The sequence below is a fragment of the Mauremys reevesii genome, linkage group 21, assembly GCF_016161935.1.
Source record: "Mauremys reevesii isolate NIE-2019 linkage group 21, ASM1616193v1, whole genome shotgun sequence".
NCBI lineage: Eukaryota > Metazoa > Chordata > Testudines > Geoemydidae > Mauremys > Mauremys reevesii.
The window spans coordinates 12207588-12231204 of record NC_052643.1 but is presented as its reverse complement, the minus strand read 5'-3'; the positions used below and the strand labels follow the sequence as shown (position 1 = coordinate 12231204).

The window sequence follows — 23617 nt, the reverse complement described above, 5'->3', positions numbered from 1 at the left end:
GCTCCGGGATCCAATCGGAGGCGCGACTGAGGCTCAAGCAGACATACCTGCGCTAGCAGGACTAAAACCAGCAGCGTAGATGCGGTGGCAGGGCTTTCAGCAACACAAGTAGGTACCCAGGGTTCTGGATGCCTGCGCTGAAGTCCATGCTACTGTATCTACATGGCTGTTTGTAGCCAGGCTAGCCTGGGTACGTCTACTCAAGCTGCAATCCCAACAGACTGCAGTGTAGACGCACCCTCAGTCTACACTAGGAAAACAGCCTCAACTCGCACTCTGGGTCTCATTCTAAGGCAGTTTTCATAATAAAACTTTTTCTTCAAGTCTTGCCCCATTTCTCCCCACCCCATCACCAGCTGGGCACTGCCCAGGAGCTGCACAAACATTTTTGAGGTCTGTTAAACTGACCCAGGAAATAGCTGGTTTTCCCTGGGAAGATGGGGCCACGCACTTCACGTATGATGCCAAACAGGGACCAGAGCCAACAGTCTCCTGGTGAAGTTTAGTGCCAACCTCTGAGAACGAAAGTACCTGTGCAGCCTCCAGCCAGCTCTCCTTCCGGCCCCTTTATCTCCCTGCATTATTCATCCCTGAAACCTTTGAGCTTTTGATGTTCAGGTTCTCGTAGACGGTGGCTGAGTCATCATCGACCCTGGAAAGATACACAAAGCCTTGCTGTGAGTAACCCTCTTACTCTGAATTCCTCCCCCCAGAGCAGGTTGCCTGGGGGCCCTTGAACAGAATTCCAAGCCTTCCCCGCCACCGCCTTGTAGATGGCAAGATTGGGAATTACCCCGCTGCCTATTCACGCCCACACAATTCATCCCTGCCGCCCCTCAGACATTTAATGTACACACAGACTGAGCCCTGAACAGTCATCCAAGATGCGAGCCTTTGTATATGCATGCCACACTGGGACATGATCCGAGTGAGAATATCACCGATACTTCCCATATGTCTAAAGATAGGGCTGAGCCAAAACAACGGACTCTCTGCAAGGGGGAGGTGGATAGGAACCTGGATCCAGATCTGATTTTTGCAAACCAACTTTCTTGTTCAGAATGGGTCCAACCAAAATCCCAGACCCCAGTAACCCCGAACTTCACTTGAAATCCAGCGCAGACTTTGTGAAACAATAAGTGATATGCAAAATTCAGCAAGGGGGGGAATAGTTTTCTTCGGCTTTGTCCCACCTGTGATCCCTCCCTACCTTCACTTAGCGTTACAAACGCAGCCAAGAACTCCAAGTGAAACCTCCAAGTTTTTGAACATTTAGACAGGTGCCATCAGCCCAGCAGGGTCCCTCTTGGATGAGTGAGTGGAGTTACTCAAACCCTGCCCCTCCCACTCAGAAATTCCAAGGCCAGAAGGGACCACTGTGACCCTCTCGTCTGACTTTCTGCATAGCACAGGTCAGAGAACTGCCCCAAAGTCATTCGAACTAGACAATCTCTTTAAAACGGTGGTTTTCAACCTGCAGTCCACAGACCCCTGGGGGTCCACAGACTATGTCTAAGATTTCCAAAGGGGTCCACACCTGTGTTTGAAACGTTTTTTTTTAGGAGTCCACAAATGAAAGGTTGAAAAACCACTGCTTTAAAAACAAAAAAAGTTACCAGTGGTGGGAAATCCATTGTCCTATATAGGACATTCTCCCTGCTCATCACTCTCCTATCTAAAACAAGAGACATCAGTGTAGAACTTCTACTGTCCATGAAGGGCCCTCAGCAGAACTGGATGACGTTTATCGACCTAAAATGTTTTTTTTTCTGGTGAAAAATGCAGATTCAGCGACTGGGAAACGTTTGGTAAATTCCCGCTAATTTCGCCAATTTGCTTCGGTGGAAAAACACTAAACAAATAATTGAAAATCTAAAATGTTTCATTTGGACCTTTTCCAAACCAACTGCCTCGGGTTTTCGATGGGAACGCCTGAGATTTTATTTAAAATTCAACGTTAAAAAAAACGCTCGAAATCCAGTGTTTTGTGAGCCCCCAAATGAATTTTTATTTTATTGGTCAGAGTTGCCAGTGAACTGAAAAGTACATTATTCGCTCAGCCCTCTGCTTGTCTGGGCTCATGCTCACCTCTCCCCCAACTCATCCTCTCGCTTTCTTGCACTCTGCACTAGCTTATTGCTACTCTTCTCTTCTCCCCTCCTTCCTCTCTCCCACGGCTCACGGGACATTTCCAAGAAAAAGGGGCTTAATTGCCAACTGAACACCCCTACGGTAGCTGCAAAAATGGGACGGACCATCAGGCTGGGGTGTCGCTACGTTTGCTTAATATTTACGTGGCCAGTTCTAGCCAGTCGCCTCCCGCTCGCACGCTAGAAGTGGCCCCAGGTGGAAGGAAGCGGCTGCATGAAAGATGGCGGCCACTGGGGCCTATGGTCATTCAGCTCCATCTGTTCCCCGTCACGTCAGTAATCTCCCTCCCTCCATGCAAACTTACGCAGAGACGCGTGGTGGGAGCGGCTGCCCTTTGGCTCTGGCTTTATCCATAGGAGGGTGTCGGATATTCAGGTAGTCCCGCTCTTTCCTCTTACTCCTCTGAAAGAGAGAAAGCAAGGAGATGAAACGTCCACCAGAAGCAAGAATGGAGGCACAAGAATGGCTGCAGAGCAGATCTTCTGCCCTACAGGCAGGTAGCGAGTAGGACGAGTTAAAGGAACGGAAGACGTTTTCCCCACAGACACATTTCCACAGCACCTGGGGAAGAGCCCAGCTCCCCAAGTCTGAGATGCTGACGAGAAGAGTGGAGGTGCGCACAGCTGGAAAGACATGATCCCGATCCCCAGTCCCCCTAGCCTCTCTTTGTAAGAGCATCACCTAGCATTTCCTCTTGCTACGGAGGCAGGGAGTATGTTTGGAAGCCACAGGAGCTACTCCTGGTGCACAGCAGAGCCCAGACCCAACAGGGAGGGCACGTGGTTCCACGGACGAGCAAACACTTGAGGCTCATGAAGTTGCCAAGTTTTTACAGTAAGATTTCTCCCAGTTTCGCTATTAACCGGAGATGGGCCCAAATCCATCTTCCCTGGGTTCACACCTGGGAGCTGGATTTGGATCCAAGTTCATAGCTGGGAACTATGTCAATCCACACATGAGTTCAGCAGCTTGGAGAAGGCTGGGCTCGGATCTAGATTTCTAGTGCTTGCGTTCAAGTGAGTCCAGGTCCAGGATTTGGATTCATCCCACGACAGAGAGAAGCGGCTCCATTCAGATTTCCTGTTCTGACCAGGGAGGGTTGGTTCAGACCAGATTCTGCCAGTGAGCCAATTCCCATCGATATGCCTAATATCACTGGGCAGGAACGGGACCCACCTGCTCTTCTTCTAGCCTCTTCTGCTCGGTCTCAATGTACTGCTGAACAGCCATGTAAACGAACTTGTACTGCGCCTCCGTCTGCACCATGCCAGAGCGCTGCCTGCGCACCATCTGGATGGTTTTGGGGATGTCTATGTCACAGTCCAAACCTGCTCGAGGGGGAGAAGCAAAGGATCAGGAATTGAGGGAAATTTCAGCGAGGTGGGGGGAGGAGTCCCTCTCTCTTCCCCCACCCGTTCCCCAAACACAGACCCCGCCTCCTTTGAGCAGCTTGGAAGCCATGAAATAAACCCTACCGGACTCTTGCAGAAGGGTTAACCAGGGAAGGAAGACCTATCTGCAGGTGTCTGGAACTCTCCTGTAGAACACGATGGAGAATTCTGTCCTGGCTACATTGCCCTGGAGGATGACTCTCCGAGCTCCCGGAAAGGAGATCCTTCTCCATTACCTCCTAGAGGCTGGTGGGCGTGAGCCACACCTTTCCATAAGGAAAGAGGGCTTTAAGGAGGCACTCGGGGTGAACTGGCCCCTCTGAAGCCAATGGCAGAACTTCCCAAGTGAGGCCAAGAGCTCACCCTCAACCAGAGCTTGCTGGGGGCATCTGGGCATGCTTGCTTGTTTTGGGAGGCAGTGGATTTCTTCCTTATGAGGCAGAGCACTATCCCCCTTTTGCCTGCCAGCCCAGAAGTGGAAACTTTACATTCCAGTGGGGTAAGAGGCCTTTCCTCAGCCGTCTAGATACTTTCAGGTCAAAGCCCATAACAAGAGACTTATGGCCGAGCCCATTGGCCAGAGATCTTCAAACTCACTGCACTTGTAGGGGGATTGGGTTAGACTATACTGCCATTCTGCAACCGAAGGGAACACCCTGGAGACAAGGGGGGGAGCGAATGCCCTGGGACAGATCAGTTGCCATACCTTGCCTGTGAATAATATCCACCAGGATATCAATCACTATGATAGTGCCCGTGCGTCCTATTCCAGCGCTGGGGAGAGAAGACAAGGCGGGATCAGTGTGGGAAAAGCCAAAATGCCTCCCCAGACCCTACATAACGAGCCAGTTCAGTGCACGCCCTCCATCGGCGCATCAAGCCCATCGGAGCCGGTGTCAGGAATATTTGCTCTAAAGACTTGCGGAAGCAGAGTCCTCAGAGAAGCGTAGTCCAGTGGTCTGGGCAGGGAACTGGGAACCCAAACCTCCCCAGTTCTAATCCTGGCTCTGCCGCAGACTGCCTCAGTTACCCTATCCATAACAGCCCTAGGGAAGTGCTAAGCATTGTCCCCTAGTGTAGTGCCAAGGGAGGTTCATTTCAAGGCCTTGCTGTAACAGATTTCACCTCTGTTCGTTATTGGCTCACGTAAGCAACCGCCCCCTCTGGCCACCGACACAACCCCGCTGGCTGCCAGGTCGCTGGTGTTTACCTGCAGTGCACGACGATTGGCCCAGAGTCTGGAATGCTTCGCTGTGCTCGGTTGACTTGGTCCAGAAAGCTGAGGACCCCTCCTGGCTCGTTGGGGACCCCGTGGTCTGGCCAGCTGAAATACTGATAGTGCTTTACCTGTCTGGGGTGCTCCTCCTGTCGGACAGATAGCCCGGTTGCTTGGTTAGAACAGCCCATGTGCGACAGTACAGTGCACGCAAAATGCCCCAAAAGATGATGGTCCCTGCCCCAAGGAGTTTACAACCCAAGAATGAGAGAAAAAAAATGGTCGATACAACCTAGAGATGGGGCAGAGAGACTATTCTGCTAGGATAGAGCCCATCTGTGTAGCCACCCAAGCGAATAGGAGCGTGCTGACAAATGCAAGGGATGGATGCCTTTACTGGGGAGGTCAGGGACTTTCTGATTGCATGGATCCTTGTTCGGGAAACTCTCTCTCTCAAAGCCAGCAGAACCCCAGTGCAAATCCAAAAGGCACAGTAGCACAAGAAGCATTCCCTGCAGTGCAAACCTCCAGAAGCAGGCCGACAACCAGAACCCGACGGGGCTAAAGGGGAAATGAACGCAAGAGCTGTAACCCCTGGCGCAATACCGGGAGGAACCGCATCGATAAGAAATATTTCTCCAACAGCGCCAAGCTACGAAGCTACAGGCTGGCTGCCTGTCCCCCGCCACGGCTCAGCCAGTGTCCCGACGCCCCAGCCAAAGGAGCGGGAGAAATGAGAGGCCTCTCACCCGGTCTGTCCGCGTGATCGCCAGCTCCCGGAGGTAGTAGCCCTGCGCCTCCCGCTCGCTCACGATCCGCACGCAGATGTAGCCGTACTCCTTGGTGCAGTTCTTATCAGGCCAGTAGCGGAAACATTTATTCTGAAGGGACAGGGGAAAAGGCTGTTAAGGGCTCTGCTCATCATTCAGCATCGGGGAGCTAGATGGGAACCCCTTCAGCGCTCAAACAGCCTGCTGTACTGGGACCGCGAGAGCTCGTTGAATTCAATGCCGGTGGCTGGGTTAGCAGCAGCAGGGACGACCGATTCTAAAAGCATGAGCTGCTGCTGTTTGAACTCGAGGACCCAGTTCTCTTAGCCAAGGCCGCAGAACATTCCTCAACCTTGGCGTGTGACCCAGCCACCGCTAGCTGGGGACAGAGTGCCACCCCGAGCAGGTGTGGGTTACACCAGCACTTCCATAGCGCACGACTAACACTACAGGGACCCTCACCGCAGATAAATAGCACCTTCCTCCCCCAGAAATCCCACGGACTGCAGTGGGGTTCCTCGTGCAGTGACACCCTGAGCACTGCCAAGTGCGATCCCCACTTCGCAAGTGTAAAGGCAGGGAGATCCAAGGCACTGATGGGCTAAGTAACTTGCCCAAGGTCACCCCATGGGGCAGTGGCTGAGCCAGGAAGAGACCCCAGGAGCGCTGCCCCCCCGACTCCCCAACCCCTCGTCCAAGAAACCGACTGATGGTTCCAGCAAGGAGGCGGCGGCGGCTTGCAGGAGGTTAAACAATCCAGAGTTCGATTGGGGTGGAGATCCCCACCCCCTACCCACATTGCCCCTACGGATGGGGAGGCTTTTTTGGCCTGCAGGGCAAATGCCTAAAGAAGGCTAATCTCACAGAAGGTCACGTCCCCCCTAGATATCACACCTATTCTATCCCTGGCCGCGCGCAGTCCTGTGTGTGCACAGCTCTGCCAATCTGTTTCAGTCCTGACCTGCAGCACCCCCTGCTGTCCCATGTGCAGTTACATGGGTCACTCCATGACTCCGGACCCATCCCAATGCACTGTGCTGCTTGCCAACATCCCATTCTCTTCTAACCCATCTAAAACCCCACCACTCCCCTATTTCGTACTGTATTAAGGCATTGCCTATTTTAGAAAGGGTTTGCTGGTGTAGGTGTTGGCTAATGTATGCTGGGCTAGCATCTATATCAATAGGTATTATCCACACCGTCCATAGATCAGTACACACTAAGCACACAATAGCAGTTATATAGCCTAAACTGACCTTTACTTTTTATACAACCCTGTTCACTTATGCTAAATATCCCAAAACACCTTGCATTTGCTGAAGCATTTGGCATAAGCAAATAGGAAGCTTGTCAAAAATCAAGACACATTCGTTCTAGGTCTTAGTACAATCTAGGGAAGTACGTCCGTGGACCAGTTTCCGAAATGCCAGGATCCAAAACAAAGAAGGAAGGAACAGAACAACTTAGGGAAGTGGGACAAATTGAGGGGTTGGATTTTAGTGATGCGCGACTTATAAAATCATCATATAAATAATACCAGTTGAAATGCGTAACTTTGGGATCATTCCTTCTGCGTAAGGTGAATGTAACAATGCTGCATGAGACAGCTTCCTGGAGACTGGCACCGCATAAAACCTTTTGCCCTGTACTAGATTACCGGCTTACATCAATAAACATGCTTGTCTTCAATATATTTCATTACACACCAAAGGGTGGTCAAGTAATTGACTAAACAATTTATCAACCAGCTACACTGGGAGAGAGAGTCTTCTAGTTCAGACACAGCTTATACTGGCCCAAGAGTGTTTTTGCTGTTATGGTTCCTATCACTTTCCTTAATACAATTAGCTATTTTGGAAAAAGCACTTTGCCAGTATGACTGGATCTGCACTAGGGCTTTTACTGTATACATTTTAAAACAAAACAAGACACCCCCCCCCACACACACACACACACCACCACCCTCAGTGGCATTGATATACCAGCAAAAGTTTCTGGTGTAGCCTTGGTAACCTCTCCTTATCGGTGGAAGCAGTTCTGGTTAGTGGCTCTATTGGTATCATAACACGTTCTCCAGACCCCCACCCGCAAACTCTGTATGAAAATATATGCAGACAGAGCATATACAAGTTGTATAATTCTAACTCACTGTAGGGACATGCTGGCCGCCGCTTCCCACAGCTCCCATTAACTGGAGATAGAGAACCTCGGCCACTGGGCACTGCCGGGGGCCGTGCCTGCGGACGGTCAACGTCAGGAAAACGTCTCGCAGCCAGCAATGAGATTACCCTGACGGGCCCCAGTTTGCCCACCACTGCCTTAGCTGCACTAGGCCTGCTTTTGACTATTGCCATTAGTTGGTCATCATGGCAGCACCAGGTCGAGGCGCCACAAGTCAGCAGTTTTCCCATCTAGAATTGCCTGGCCAACAGGAGGGATGAAATGCACCTGGTGGGCAAGAGGTACAGACAATGCACTGCATGTTGGTCTGGCGACAGCCTGCAAAACAAAGTACCCACCCTGCCTCTCTCCACTTCCTTCGTCGTCATGACTATGACATGGGTGTTTTCTTGGTACACCATGGCCCAGAAGTCGTTCACCGTCGTCTGCAGGCAGCCTTGGGTGGCAATGTAGACTTTGCAGTGCTCCGAGCTCCTTCCCTCTTCGGGTATGCTCTGGGGGTGGAAAGGAAATAGGAGTGAGGGACCCAGGAGTGCCCCCGTGCAGCCCCGAGCTGGGAAGATGGAAAAGTCCTATAGGACATGGCTGCCTGGCACTGCATGAGCTCTCCCGTGGAACGTCTGCCACCTGATGCTAACAGGCTTTCCTCTAGGGATCAAGCTATATCAGACCCCCAGACACACAAATCGTTCTGCTTGCAGTTTCGATACCCCATCACCAGTGTTAATGAGACACCCTCTGTCTGCAGTGACCTCTGTAGGGCCTTATTACCACTTGCTCAGTGCTAGATGCAGGTCGCAAGACAGCTGCCAAAGTTCTGGTTGAATCAGACTGGAAAATAAGCGACCCCATCACATGGTGAAGGCTAGGGGCTTAAACACCTGAGCTGTGCCCGGCTCCAAATTGGTTTCAGCTCCCAGGCGAAAATGAGTTTGACCCAGCAGACAACCTTGCGCAACAGAGCCACGTTGGCAGCCCGCGCTCAGGGCAGGCCGGGGTTAGAAGAGCGGTGCTGGGCCCCGAGACTGAGGCGTCTCCGAAGTCGCTGTGCAGAGGCAGCCAGGACACAGTGCCCACCAGCAATAGCAAAGCCTCAGGTCTGGAAGCACGCACGCAGTTCCCCCCACTCCACCCCCCGACACACACCAAAGCCCTGCTGCTTTTTCTGGCCACCCAGAATGACAGCAGGTCCGGGCACTAGTTACCTGGCTCTTGGACCGTCCTTGAGGCACAGTGTCAGTTCCATAGCTCCAGGGCGGACTGCAGGGCATGAGGCTTCAGCAAAAAGGGCTACTAAGCAGCAGCTTCTCTTGCCAGATACAGACTGGAAGAGTCTCTCTGGCTGCAGGGAGCAGCCCACAGGGGCCTCGTACTCTGCCTACAGAACTGGCGGGGGACTATCAGGAAACCGCTTGGAGAGCAGGAGGATTCTCAGCAGAGATGGCATCTGGCCTGTGACCAGCGAAATACAGGAGTTCCTGCTGGGCTCGCCTTTGTGATGGTATCGTTCTTGGCGCCGCTGCACCCGCTCATGGGCAGCGAGGGCAGCCTTGCCCCCCCCCCACCCGCAAGAGCCACCTTTCCCTCCCGACGTACCTTGATGTAGTTGGCGTTGATGTAGTCTGACCCCGGTATGCTCTCATCTACGTCTCGGAGCGCAACCCGCGTGGTATCGACTGCATGGGAAGAGAAGCCACATTCGAGCCACGCGCAGAAGCATCACTGCGCTGCACACCGGGCCCCCCGACAGTTGACCAGCTGGTCACGTGCGAATGATGCGGGTAATTTCAGGGCTGGGGCTAATTGGGTCCCACTCCAGAGTGGAGAGAGAAAGAAGTTCCCCTCGTGATGCATCAAGGCAGCCCATTCTGCCTGGCTCTGGGGTACGCCACAAACCCAGAACTAAGGCCAGACTCCTGGGAGGCGCTCGGATGCTACAGCAGTGAGGGGCACAATGGTACAACCCTCGAGCGGGTATCACTTCCCCGGGGCTAGCTCTGGCTTCATGTGATTTTTGGCCGACGCCAGTGAGGCTCAGCTGAGCTCTGGGCTTGTTTGATTTCACAAAGGTGAAGGGAGGAAAAACCATTTTGCCCGAGTCTCTGGGATGCGGAAGTGCGGAGTTCAGGAAAGCGCGAGAAAGGGCACTGAACTAAACGGACACCGGCTCTGATTCAATAGGCAAATCCCACGTTCTTTAGCAGACAGGCAGTGTGAATATTAGGCCAGGGCCTCTAAATGCCATTCAATCCCAGCCCCTGATACCACGGGTCAACTGTCCCCAGAGAAGCTCAGCGGCTAGAAAAAAATGACAGCCAGTGTCTCCTTACAGGGGAGGATGTTCTTGTAGCGATTCTTCGCTTTGTTCTCCACTCGCTGCCCTTCCTTCCTGGGGTAGAGGAGCTTACACTCCTGCTGCTGCAGCATCTGGGGAGAAGGGGACACGCAAGTGAACAGTGACACAGAAACAAGGGGCTCTCAGACACCGGGGGGGGGGGGGATTCCTCCAACATGGCATTGGAGAGATGGGGAGCCAAGAGGGGGCTCCTCGAGAAACAAGGGATGGAGGAGAGGAGGGTAGGACTAGGGGAGGGATCCCACAAACACGGCATGGGTGGCAGGAGAGGAGGTGCAGGGAACTCCCTCAGATAGGGCAGAGCAGCCAGTTGTGGGGGTGAGGGGAGGGCGTCTCCCCTCATGCTCTCACACTGGCAAAGTCTGATATTTCAGTGCTGAGATCACATCCTCTGTGGGTGGCGGCAGGGGAGGGGGTAATACAGCTGGACTCCGGTACCTCAAACTCTTCCCAGAACCCTTGCTTGGCCTTCTCGCTTTGATCCGCCATTTTGTTCAGCTCCTTCACTCGGTTTTCGATGTTGGCGGCGTTGATGCGCGTGGCGTTAAAGGGCTGAAAGGTAGGTAGGGTCAGAAGAACACAGAGAGACGTCCCGTGACACTGGGACTCCACTCCCACGGGGGGCCCCTGCTCTCCCCCCACCAACTCGCTAGAGGATGGGCTTCAAAGCACACCCCCACCACCCTCCCCCGCATCTTCGGCTCGCTCCTGCAGTTGTAAGGCTGGGCTCATGAGGTGCTCGGGTGGGGCAGTGACTGCTGGGGTGGAAACCACCCTCTCCGGATCTAAAAGCAGGAACCTACTACCCAAGGCAGAGAACCAGGCGCTGCAGTTCAAAGATTGTAGCAGACAAAACTCTGCTTGTGGACTAGCCACTAGATGGCAATAAAAGCACAGTGCCGCCACGGGGTCACTAATCCAGCAGGGCTCAGGCCAGAGTCATGTCATAACGTAAGAGGTTCCAGGCTCAAGCCCCCCTCCCCCCCAAACTCTTCCATTTCCTCAAGCCTTTGTTAAGGCACCACTGTGAGTGGGAGAAGCCAGGCTGGGGGGGTGGAAATGTCTTATGGGAAGCCGCTACACGGACAGAGGGAATGCAAACAACAATCCCATTGTAAAATGGGATTGGCCAGAGCACCCCGTGACGTGTTCTTGGGAGGGTTGGTTAGTTCATGTGTACCAACGTCCACGCTTATTAGTAGTCACCTGTTTCAGATGAACCACAGCTCCGGATTTCTCCACCATGGGGTTTTTCTTGTAGTGCTCCACCAGGTCCGTGAGCGTGTCGAACCTCTCGCCTCCCCCAACGTCATACTTCCCATCTGGCTGCGGGAGGAAGCGGCGAGTTATTAGTGGGATCGGAGCACGCGTCGTGTGCCTGATCCAACGCTCGCTGGTGTGTCAGTGGGATTCTTCCCACTGGACTCCAGGGGCAGCTGGACGGGGCCCGAGGAGAGCAAAGAAAACCAATTCCCCCTCTTAACAGCCAGTTCAGGGTTTCCCACCTGGTAGCGGATCATCACATGAGTCACCCGTGGCTTCCGGTCTCCTGTCTCCATCTTGTCTTCATTCGTCAGCACGGATAAGACGAAGTCCCCTGGTTTGCTTTGGCTCTCCCGCACCAGAAAGCTCCCTGGCTTGCCTTTCTCCGTCAAGAGCTTCTCTGCCTCTTTGCCAGTCAGGTGCCCGTGGTACCACCTGGGAGGATGGAGAAGGCAATCAGGGTGGAGGCGAGACACACAGATATAGCAGCACTCAAAGAGAAAAGATTTGCCTCCCTATAGACAGGTGGCGATTCAGATACCACGAAGACTGGGCCAGAAACTCGTATGATGCTACCTGGCTTCAGCTTTTATTGCAAACCCCAGGCTCGAACCAGAGAAGACAGAGCAAAGAGATGGGAACGTCTCAAGCTCAACCCAGAAAGAGTGCTCCCATGACGTCTTGCAAAGCGGGCACGCCACGTTTATACAGCAATCCTTGCCACTCAGGAGACACTGGTTTTACAGCTCTCAGCCCCACTGCCTGCCCAGCTGGGGAAAGTCCCCAGCTTGGAATATTTCAGGAGTAAAACCCCAGGGACATTGCTGCTATATGCTGCAACGGCACGTCAACACTTCACCCGGCTGAGAGGATGCAAACATCAGGACTTTTATTTGCCCCACCGGACAAATATCCGAGGCTACGGCCATTTTGTAACACATTGGTTTAATATACTAATTTATCCCTCTGGGATCAGCTCCTCATTACGTTACAAGTGAAATCAGTCTAGCAGATCTCATTAGGGAACATCTCTATTTAAAGAGAGACACAGCAGGACACTCATAACTAGCAGTCTTTGGTCAGCAAAAGCCCGCAAGTGGAATAGCAGAGGTTGCTGCAGCTCAGGAATGAGATGCACTGGCAGAGCGCACCCTGTGGGTCTGTGCAGGATCTGCACAATAACCCCACGAGCTCCAGTTAGCACCATTCAGCCACTCACTTTCCTGAGCACCAAATTCACCTTGAGACTTAAGAACACTGGAGACAAATCACTGATGGACCTTCTGCTTTCTGCTGTGCTGAGAGTTTGGGAAAACAGCAGGATTTGATCTGCTCCACCAGGAAACTACAACCCCACTCTCACCTTGCACAGAATTACCTTCCTAGCTCCATGCCGCCCTGCTTTTAAAATGCAAGCCACCTATTGTTCCACACCTTTGCCGCTAGATGGCAGCGCTAACATGCTCCGGACAGAGGGACACACGCTTTAGTTAAGCGAGAGCTCGTACTGAAACGACACTTTTCATCTGCAGAACTCCAGCACTTTACGAAAGTGGCCATTTCCCACACAGCAGTTATGTTACTTTCTCAAGGCTACCTAGTGAATCCGAAGTAGGGCGGGCTGAGCACAGAACACAGTTCCTCCTAGCCCTCCGCCATAACTGGAGCATGCTGCTTTTATTCCTGGACTCGTTTGTTCACTTCGGTCCAGCAGCCTTGATCGTGGAAGGACGGTCCAGCGGTTGGAGCACTAGCTTAGCATTTGGGAGATCCATGGCTTGTTTCCTGCTCTACCACAAACTTCCAGTGTGACTTTGGGTAAATCTGTCTGTGTGCTGTGCTCCACCCGTACTCCTCTTCCTTTTCTCTCAGTCTTGTCTCATTGGCTTAGATTTACTTAGATTTCGGTGGGTGCGGGCACTATCTCACTGCGTGCATACAACACCCAGCACAATCAGGCCTCTCGTCACTATTGTAATACAGAGGATGCTAAAGCAGAGCTTCTCTGCCTCAGGGCATCCGGTGCCCATGCTCAGTCAACAACTGAACAGTGTCTCTGGGCAGATGCCACTTGGTTCCCAGTTTGATGAGGTTGGCTCCTGGCCTGCAAGCCAGGCTGCTAGGAATTCAGAATGGCCCAAAATATCTTCCAGGGACGATGCAATGGCATCACGTCATGTCTCGGCAACTTTGTCCCAGAGGACGACGTTTATGGAGTGGGAGCCAGCGAGGCCGATCCTTCGGAGCGGGCTGTGATGACAGCGATTTCAGCCACGGGCTGTGGGCACCTGAAGAGCAAATCACTTCACACCAATTTGAGACTGTGTTAGGAGTACACGTATGGGTGAATTTTATTGCTGCTGAAAGTGATGGAATGACAGCACTTTGCTAGAGCCAGCCAGGCACCGTGCACGCTTCTCACACGCTGCTCTGCAAATATGCCTCAATCCTTGTTCCCAACACCCTCTGCTAGTCCAGAACCAGATCCCCCCACAGCTCTTCCCTTCCACATCTGCAGACCCCCGCCCCCTTGTATTCCTGGATCTGGGGCCCATTTTTCTTAACACTGGAGTCACATAGTGCTGGCAATGAGCAGAAACGTTTTAAAAAACAACCAAAAAAAAAACCTCACACCATGCCAGAGTCTCTTTGGAAGGAATCAACACAAGGGGGGTTTCCACTTCTCCAGGGCTTCTGCTAGTGTTAGCTGCTTCTCGGGCTGCAGGATGGAATGAGCAACTAACCCGTCTTAGCAACCAGGCAGCACATGAGCCGGAGGGACTTCCCAGCCCCTCGGCCGGGGCAGCTCACATGATAGTGCACAGGGAGCGGAGCTGCCATTTCAGGAAGTGAGACTGTCCCGCCGACTGACTGTGGCTGCTAAAGTTAGAGTAATTAGGGGCCGTAAGTGGCATCTCCGCCCGCGTGCCCGTGCATTTCCCTTTCTGGTCCAGGCAGGCCAGCTCTTTGGGGGCATGTGACACTGGGGAAATCGGAGCGCGATGGTCATGGGGGTGGGGGCGGGGTCGCTAATCTGGGACTCAGGGAAAGTCTGAGGTTACCGGTGGCAAGTTTGCAATTCAACAGAAGTCAAAGGGATCCCCAGTGTTACAGGTTCTCATGACTGTCACAAGGGATGGGGGGGCGGGGAGGGGACAACGCACTGCTAAACAGGACTGGGAAGGGATCACGAGGGTCTGTGTGGGCAGCTCTTGGGCTATGAAACCCAAATGTGCCCAGTTTTGGGGTCCATTCCAAACCCAGCCCAGGTGCATGGTTAGCCTCAGCGCAAACCTCCTCGGAGCGCCTCAGTGCGTGATGCTTGGGGATCTGCCCGGCGTGTTCGAGAAGTCCCCCGGGCCAGGCAGGCCGAGAGCAGCGGCTCACCTCTCGGAGGTGGGGTCCTGGCAGTTCAGAGGGTATTTCAGCTCAATCACGTTGCTGTTTTTCTCCCGCAGCAGCCCCTGCTGCTCAGTGTAGTACTGCACCAGCTCGGCCAGGGTAGCAAACTTCTCCCCGCCATAGAGGTCGTAGTAGTCTCCGGTGTTCTGGATCTTAATGTGCGTCACCTCGTCGTGTCTCCTGGTGTGGGAGAAGACAGGACATTGTATCAGTGTGGGGGGGACCACAGCACATACAGGCAGTGAGCTTCGGAGTCCAGGGCCCCCCGGCAGAATTCAAACACGAGATCATTGTAACAAACCGCTCTTATCTAGCACTCAAGCAGCAGATCTCAAGAGGCTTTACAAAGGAGGCTGGTACCCCCATTACACCCATTTTACAGACAGGCAAGCAACTCCCTCCCATGCCTGTTTCCCAAGTAAGTCAGCAGGCCTGTGGCAGAGCTGGAAATGGAACCCAGGTCTCTCGAGTCCCAGTCCAGCATTCTGCCCACTAAGCAACACTACCTCTGCGGATACACCCACATTAATAGGCATCCACATCAACTGGAGTCATATCGCACAAACCTCACATCAGATAATTCGTATTTTTTTCCCCAGCAGTGCCCCATTTAAAAGCACCTCGCGGCCTGATTTTCAGAGGAGTTGGGCATTTGCCTCTCCCATCAACTTGAGCCTTACAGGTGCTTAAGAGCCCCAGAGGTGTCTGTACTTGTCTGTCCTTTTTAACTCCAGTTCTGAGACCTACGGCTCCCTCCCGCAGTTAGAGGATCTTGGAGATCGCTGCTAAGGGACGCTGGGGCATGCGTGTTACCTACTAACCCCAGGTTCAGAGCCTGGAACCTCGGGACAGAGCGAGGATGATCGATTCCTAGCGCCCGATGGACATTTATTCAGGACACAAGACACAGAACTTGTGCACAAATTCTGCATGCCTGCTCGAGGACTGAACTAGCAGGGTGTTCCTAGATGCAAGTGTAACCCCCACACCTCCTGGGTGCGGTATTCTGTCCCATCTAGTGGCACCTAGACCACTTAGCGTTAGATGAGTCGGCTCTCCAGCCTTTGCTAACAGCCATGCAGTAGAGGCTCATGCACTAAGCTCCAGAGGTCCCAGGTTCAATCCCGCCCGCTGATAACCGGGGTCTGTCGGTGTTACACAAGCAGGACAGAGTTGCAATAGCATTGTTGCACAGGGCCCAGGATTCAGGCCAGGATTCAGGCCAGGATTCAGGTCCACTGGCAGAGCTGCACAGGATACGTTTACACAGCCCACGGCAGCAAGCAGGTGCCGAGCCCAGATGGATGGGCTCATGCGCCAATGCTAAAAATAGCCCTCCCCTCTGCCGAGGCTTCAGAGAGCAAATTACACTGTCTACACAGCTGTTTTCCGTGCGGCAGCACAACCGAGTCTGTCGACCCAGGCGCGGAGGCTTGCCTCAATGGGCTGTGCAGAGGTACTCCAGCCCAGGGCGGGAGGAGAAAAGCGGATGCTGCAGGGTGTAGCTGGTGCCTGTTGCTAGACAAGCAGGATTTAGATGCCATGCACTGGCCGGGACCTGGGGAGAAAGCTTCCAGCCCACATGTGACCTGCCTTGGGAAGGAAAGTGACGACCCAACCTTGGCTGGAGTCCAGGTCCCCACCACCCCTCAGCATTAAAAGCAAATAAGCAGCAGAACGTGGACGGAGCTGGATTATTTCATTCTCTCCCCACCCCAACCTCTAAAGCCATCGAGACAGTTGGCTGGGATGGACTTGCCCTCTGAACTCGTTCTGGTTTCCCTCCGACCCTTTCCCACAGGGGTCCGGGCACGATGCACGAGACGCGATCAAGCCACTAGTCCAGTGCTCAGAGCGTCCGAGCAAACCACGCCCTCCTGACTTTGCCACGTGCTCTGCCCCAGTGTCTCTCGGAGCCCCAGGTTCTCCCAAGGGCCCCCCCTCAGCCCTTGTAAAACCCAGCCAGCTCCTGCCACAGCCCTTGCCAACCTTCCCGAGAGGCAGGCGAATTGCATTTTACATGCACTTAGCGGCAGCCCTGCTGAGCTCATCCACGGTGGCTGGGAGCCTGGCGCTGAGAAAGAGACCGAGAGGGAGGACAAGCAGCTCCTGGCCTCTGTCTGTTGCCACAGCAACTCCTACAGAAAGATGGAGAGGACCTGGGAGGCACAAGGGGTGGGTTAGGCCACGCAGAAGAGTCACCAGCTTCGGAGAACACAGAATTAGAAGGGCCTGACGCATTCTGCGCGGGGTCAAATGGAACAGCGCCACAGCCAAAGCCCACTGACTAAACATGAGTCCTTCCCTGGTGTCGAACAGTCCCCGGGCAAGGCTGCTTTCGACAGGTCACCCCGGAAGCGGGCTGCGTGTCGAGGAGCGAAGTGGCGAGAGGCGTGGTTATGCCGGGGCCGCACTGCGGGTTGTGCACTAGAGTAGCTGTATCAACGCTGATACGACGCCAGGGCAAGCGCCCAGTCCAGAGGTGCCACGCTGCGGCGAGATGGGGCTGGTAGCACTGCTTAGCCGTGTAACTCACTCAGACAGCGACACCGGCACAAGCCCAGCTTCGCACCATGCCTACCAGGCTTCGCAGCAGCAGCTTACATCAATTTAGCTGCTTCCGTGCAAATTCCTCTAATCTAGACAAGCCCTTGCAGGCTGAGTTTTCCTCAAGGGGCTGCTTCCAGTTATTCTGAGTGAGGAAGAACACGCCCCTCGCTGTAGAATGGGTTGAGGGAAATCAGAGGATGCCGGGTACAGACAAGTTGACCTACACTACTGCGAACCAGTGCAGTGTCTGGAGATATAACTATCTCATAGACCTGGAAGGGACCCTGAAAGGTCATTGAGTCCAGCTTGCTGTCTTCACTAGCAGGACCAAGTACTGATTTTTGCCCCAGATCCCTAGGTGGCCCCATCAAGGATTGAACTCACAACCCTGGGTTTAGCAGGCCAATGCTCAAACCACTGAGCTATCCCTCCTCGCCCAGCCAGCAATGAAATGGAATGAGCGTGAATGGAACTAAGTCAGTTTGCATCACCTGATGATTTAGCCCTGTTTTGCTGGCCGTTTTTTGGCCCAGATTTGGGTCCTCAGATGGGGTGACTCTAGGCTGGAAACCCATCAGTTGACAGCACCATCATTTCCGCATCTAGGGACCGCGACATCAAAAGGGAGGTTTGTGACATCACTTTGGCAGGAATCAAATGAGAAAAGGAGGGCTAACTCGTTACACTAAATACGTTTAATTTAATCCTCAGTAGCAACAGCAGAGGGATGACGGGACTGTCAAAGCCAATGGATTTTGCGAAAGAGCATCTCTTATTCAGGTCCAGCTCAGCGGGCAAGTCCCTTTCAAATGCACAGAGCTGCATTATTTTAGCTCAATAAAGCCATTGAAGAAGTGCAGATGAGTTTTAAGTGGCATCAGTGGTGCTGAACCCTTGGTGACCCAGGGCAAAAGTCTGACTTCCAGAAATGCAGCAGTAGCCACATATTCTCTAGCCGCTCCGCTTCCTCAAAGATTCATCAGCCGCCCACGGTAGGCCAGATCCTCCGCTTCTGTAAACCGGCATAAGCGCCACAGGCTTGTGGAGCTGTGCCCATGGGCTGGGGAGCTCGGGCTGTTTACCTTTGGTTCTGCCACAGAGGGGGACGGTTCTTAAGCTAATAAGGATGCTGCCATGAGCAAACCAGCCTCTCTCCACAGAAACTCCCAGTAGAGTCAACGGAGCGGCATTAGGCCAACGCCTAGTGCTTCTGAAAAGCCACTCTACGTCCCAGTAGAATTTTTGGCCCAGCAATACACGAAACCCATCTCTGGAGAAGCCGGCACTGCATGCCTGGTCACACGCAGTAAAGAGGCGCACAATGCCGAGTGGTGAATTTTAGTTTGACCTTAAGCCCAGAAACCCCATATACTGAGCACAAAAGCTCGAGTTAGACCACAGCATTTCAGTCCTCAAGAAACTAAGCTGCCGTGTGCCAAAGGCAGAGCAGGAGCGACTGTTTTGAAAGGTCTGGTGTTTTGATGGAGTTACTGGGACATAGACTCAGACTTTAAGGTCAGAAGGGACCATTATGATCATCTAGTCTGACCTCCTGCACAATGCAGGCCACAGAATCTCACCCATCCACTTCAATAACTCAGACATAGGCTAGGGGTTCGTTATAGAAGTCCCCAAATTGCGGTTTGAAGACCTCAAGCTGCAGAGAATCCTCCAGCAAGTGACCCATGCCCCATGCTGCAGAGGAAGGCGAAAAACCTCCAGGGCCTCTGCCAATCTGCCCTGGAGGAAAATTCCTTCCCGACCCCAAATATGGCGACCAGCTAAACCCTGAGCATGTGGTTAACACCCATCTAACTCCGGCTTGAATCAGATCCTTTCAGAGTCTGTTCTAGTTGTAATATAGACACAGCCTTAAAAGTCTGGGAGTGTCTGAATCTGGGGTGCAGATGACAAACCCTCCTCTCAGAAGAGCCGGGCTGTTCAGATGCTCAGGTATATTGCTGCTGCTGACCTGCTAGGGGAAGGATTTCCAAGGGGATTCTGGGCCAGCTTTTCAAGAGAAACGTGGAAAAGTCTTTTCAAAGTCTGTCTCCAACTGTGGTTACTCAGCCCTTCAAAAACACCCTGACCATAGTCAGAGATGGTAATCGTCACCACACGCGCTGGAAACATCTTTAGTGAGAGAGGCAGAGAGTGAGCGTGGGTTAAAATCAGACCTTATCTACCCCTTATGCAAAGTGAGTGTGTGTATAAAGGCATCAAGAGGGGGGGAAGATCTCTAGGCTACGCTTCCCCAATGTCACAGCCTGGCCGGGCAAAAGTTTTGTCCTAAATTGGGCAGCATCTTTACTGATCCAATCACAGCCGGCAGATGAAGCTCGCCAGCTGTTTCGTGCCAGAGGCTGGACGTGGAGAGCCCTTTGCTCAGCACAGAACACACCGGAGGGAAGCCACATCTTCGCCATTTGGCCAGACGCTCTGAAGTTTCCTTCATTCTGCTTCTCCCTCCCTACAACCCAAGCCCATTAAAAACCTACAAAGCCTCAGTTCACTGAAATCCCCCCCGGTCAAAAGGCTGCATCCATGCAGAGCTAGCAAAAGGAAAATGGACAATTGGGGCCATTTATCCAGGCAGCCCTCAAGGTTCTGCTTAGTATAAAGGGCATTGAGGGATTTCATTCCCCCCGCCCGTGTCCTTTTGCAACTTTAAAAGTCTCTGAGCAGTTTCAAATTGGGCCACAGACCCCAATCCCTGAACAACATCCTCACCCAACATCCTCATCGATGCAACGACCTGGCCTGATGAAAAAGAGCAAAACTGAGATACACGGCTCACCCAGTGGCATTGCTACTGCTCGTTAACAACATGGACATTGTTCTAGCACGTGGACGCAGCACTGTTTGCTAGCAGGATGCAACTTCTCTGGAGATTTCAGAGTCAGCAAGTTCAAAACCCTCTGAGCCAGATGGTGTGTCCATTCCAACCTTCTTATGAGAAACCCCGATAATCTGTATTACAATGGCATAGCTGCAGGCCTCGTTAGAGATCAGGGCACCACCATGTTAGGCATTGCATCAACACAGCGACTCTCAGTCCCTGCCCTGAAGGCTTTGCAATCTACTTAGAGGAGAGATAAAAGGAGAGAGACATTTTGCATTTTTACTTCTATTCTACAGGTGAAGAACTGCAGCACAAAGAGATAAAGGGACTTGTGTAAGGTCACAAGAAATCACTGACAGAGCCAGGATTCAAAACAAGATCTGCTGAATCTGGCCACCCTTCCTTTCATAACCTTCACATCAGCAACAGCTTCTCATGTATAGGAAGAAGCAGCAGTGCCTGGAAGAGCCTACGTGCTCTGCTAACGAAGTGGGGATGCAGCTACCCACCAGCATCCAGAACAACTAGGTAAAACTCACTATGGGTGGTCAAAATGTTTTGCATGAGCTAAGAGCTCACCCAAACCCTGCCCATGGCCCCAAAGTGAACCACAGCCCTTTTTTTGATGGTTGAAAATATTTGGCATTTTCTTTATTATAAGATTTCCCCCTTGGGAGAAGTTGTTCTCTGGGCTGTTTCTTAACTGGGCCAATTGAGAACAGACTCAAGACTTCCAGAACAACCTCATTAGGTTTCAAGGCAGATTTCTAGACCGAAGACGCTCAGATTGGCGGGCATCTGAATCGGATCATTTTTGGCACCAAAAGGCAGAAGAACTGGTCTACGAGTCAAAACATGAGCCACACTTGGCTGCTGTTCCCCCCCCCAAAGTATTTTTGGTCACATGTTTCATCGGGCAGAGGCACAGGCAGCCTAAAGCTTATCAGGCAACGTGTGACCCCACTTGCAAAACACCAAAATGTTGTCTATGCAAAACAGGAAGAGCCTCCCACGTATTTTAGAAACTTGGTTGAAAACTTGGCCCTGATCAGACAGTAGCCTGGGTTCTCACAAAATGCTCAGTTCTCCACCACTGCACCACGCCAAAGAAAGCTGAAAGTTATTCTCTTGCCTTTTGGGATGCACATCCAACTGGACAGACGGAAGTTAGAGAACTAAATGGCTCCGGAATGGAGTTGAGTGTCATCATCCAGGTGGTTAACGGTTCAAATCCAGGTTGGGTGCGCGAAGGCTAGAACCCACCACCACCCGATGCCCCAGGGGCCTATGTGAAATCAGCGGATGTTCTTAACTCTCTTCCCCATTGGACAGGTGTCTGCAGTACAGTAATTTAGCAGAGGCACCAAGGATCAAAAGGACGTGGAGAGCGACTGAGTCTCTCACCCTAGAATTGGTCTCTCCAGCTAAGGTTCAAAGCACATGTGAGCCTGAGCCATTGCTGCACCAGTTTTCTTAGAAAGACCTGCTGGCATCTTTCACCAGCACGAGATTCCCCTGTGGGGGGCCGGAACCTTTGGTGACCCATGCTAGAGAAAAACCCCAGCGCTGAGGCACCTCCCTTCTTTACAGGCCCACCCAGACCACAGGTGCCCCTCAGCCATGCTGCATTAGGTCTGCCTCAGTTCACCAGGCCCCAAACCAATATCCACTGTCATGTGGACCTGATACCATCTCCTCCTTCCCACCAGCTAGCATGAGGCAAGGTGGGATGGCTTCACGCAGCAGCCTAACTTGGATGGGCACTTCTCCTGCAATCATCACATGGGGTAATTATGGAATGGGTGCAGATGGTTCAATCAATGCAGGCTTCAATGGGGGAGGCAGAAGGGTGGCAGAGAGTTCTCCCATCCTGCTACCCACCACTCCCAAGATTTCTCTGCAATGGTGAGACAAGTGCGTCCCAGGCAGAACAAACATAAGGAACCCACCTCCTAGTACAAGGAAACAAGAAATGTTCCCCAATAGGAGACCCATTCTCTTATTTGAATTCACTTGGTAGGGTGCTTTAAAAAAAAAAAACCACAGAGAAAGGAGAGACTTCCCAGATTACATGCATCCCACCTGAGATGCTGTCAGGGATTGCTTAAGTGAATCAGCAGGCAGAACCAGGCACTGCACATGCACTACTGAGCACAGGGGCAGATCATGGACCCAGGATGGTGCACAGATATCAGGGATATCTAGGCCTTTAGTGAGCTCATCAGTGGACAGTGGTTTCTCCGGGAGGTTTGTGCTGCATAGATTCCAAGCGTTCCATACAGAACAAGTTCCCTGCCTGCTGGTCCCAGAGTAACACTTCCCTGACTTTGCTGGTCAAGCCAGATTTGGGAAGAACAACATTAATGATTCAAAGGAGGCATTCCTAGGATGTACCAAGGTATCAGGCAAACCACAGCCCCGAGTCAAACTTGTAAAGCAAGAAATATCAGCAACTAAAGTATTTAGGCCAAATTCTCTGCTAGTGACACTCCACTGAGTTCCTTGCAGTTCTATCCACAAAGAGTTTGGCCCTTTATAAGGCAAAACAGGATTTTTATCCACTTGTCAGGTGAGAAACCCAGCCCGCGAGAAAGATGGTCGTGCAATTAAGGCACTTGACTGACACTCAGAACAGCTAATCCTAGCTCTGACACAGACATCATTTGTGACCTTGGGCATGTCTCTCCATTCCTTATCTGTAAAATGAAAACGACACTCTGTCTGGCCTATTTAGACTGTCAATTCTTTGAAGCACGGACTGTGTCTTACCAAGCACACGTTTATTGTGTTCTCAGATGGGACCTCTAGGTGCTAACGTACTAAGCTGCAATGACAATTGCTTTTTTACAGACGTTTTCTCAAGACTTCTTGAATTCCTCTTTCAGCTCCTTCTTTCCTCCTCATTCTGTCTAAACTCTTGCAAACAAACAATATCTCCTCAGTAACAGAGTTTGATTTGAACCCTGCAGTGTGTATATGCAATTCATATGATAGAATTCTAAATTCTGTCTCTTTGGTTACAGATTGAAACATCCAAATACCAGATGGAGTGTACTTTCACAGCCTTTTGCAGGGAGGAAGGGGGAACAATCTATAAAATCCAGTGTCTAGCTAACAATAACAGGGTCCTACAGAAGTGTTAATAGGGACATCACTATGGGAGAGAGAAGCACTCTAGCAAGATTTTATTACCCAGAAGCATTCTCTATTGTATGCAGCAAACCTAGATAAGATCTGTTCTCATAAAATGTGACCTATTTACCAAGTTAATAGGGTCTCTATTAGGTGCTTTTAACAGATGTGTTACAGCTGTGGCCCAAGGGCAGCTGCATCTCAGGCAACTTTCAAAATACTGTTTCCCCTTGTTTAAAGTTATTTACAGAGAGCTGGCTGATTCTGTAAATGGATCCTTGCTTTTCTCAGAAGCGATTCTAAATATTTGGATGCTTCAAAAGGCCAGAGACATGGCTCGAAGCATCCACCACAGTTCCCACA

General features: G+C 52.1%; 1 protein-coding gene across 1 annotated transcript in view; it reads right to left on the bottom strand.

The window, feature by feature from the left end:
• LOC120387948 (tyrosine-protein phosphatase non-receptor type 11-like) overlaps positions 1–23617 on the bottom strand; it is an 88584-nt gene that overhangs the window by 1574 nt on the left and 63393 nt on the right. The window contains exons 3-15 of the mRNA XM_039509373.1: positions 14716–14910; positions 11571–11763; positions 11272–11391; positions 10504–10617; positions 10040–10136; positions 9306–9385; positions 8048–8203; positions 5508–5639; positions 4753–4907; positions 4249–4316; positions 3328–3479; positions 2456–2553; positions 532–652 (exon numbers count right to left, since the gene is read on the bottom strand). Of these exons, the coding sequence (XP_039365307.1) occupies positions 568–652; positions 2456–2553; positions 3328–3479; positions 4249–4316; positions 4753–4907; positions 5508–5639; positions 8048–8203; positions 9306–9385; positions 10040–10136; positions 10504–10617; positions 11272–11391; positions 11571–11763; positions 14716–14910 (1645 nt within the window). The 3' untranslated portion in view covers positions 532–567. The remainder of the gene's footprint in view (positions 1–531; positions 653–2455; positions 2554–3327; positions 3480–4248; positions 4317–4752; positions 4908–5507; positions 5640–8047; positions 8204–9305; positions 9386–10039; positions 10137–10503; positions 10618–11271; positions 11392–11570; positions 11764–14715; positions 14911–23617) is intronic.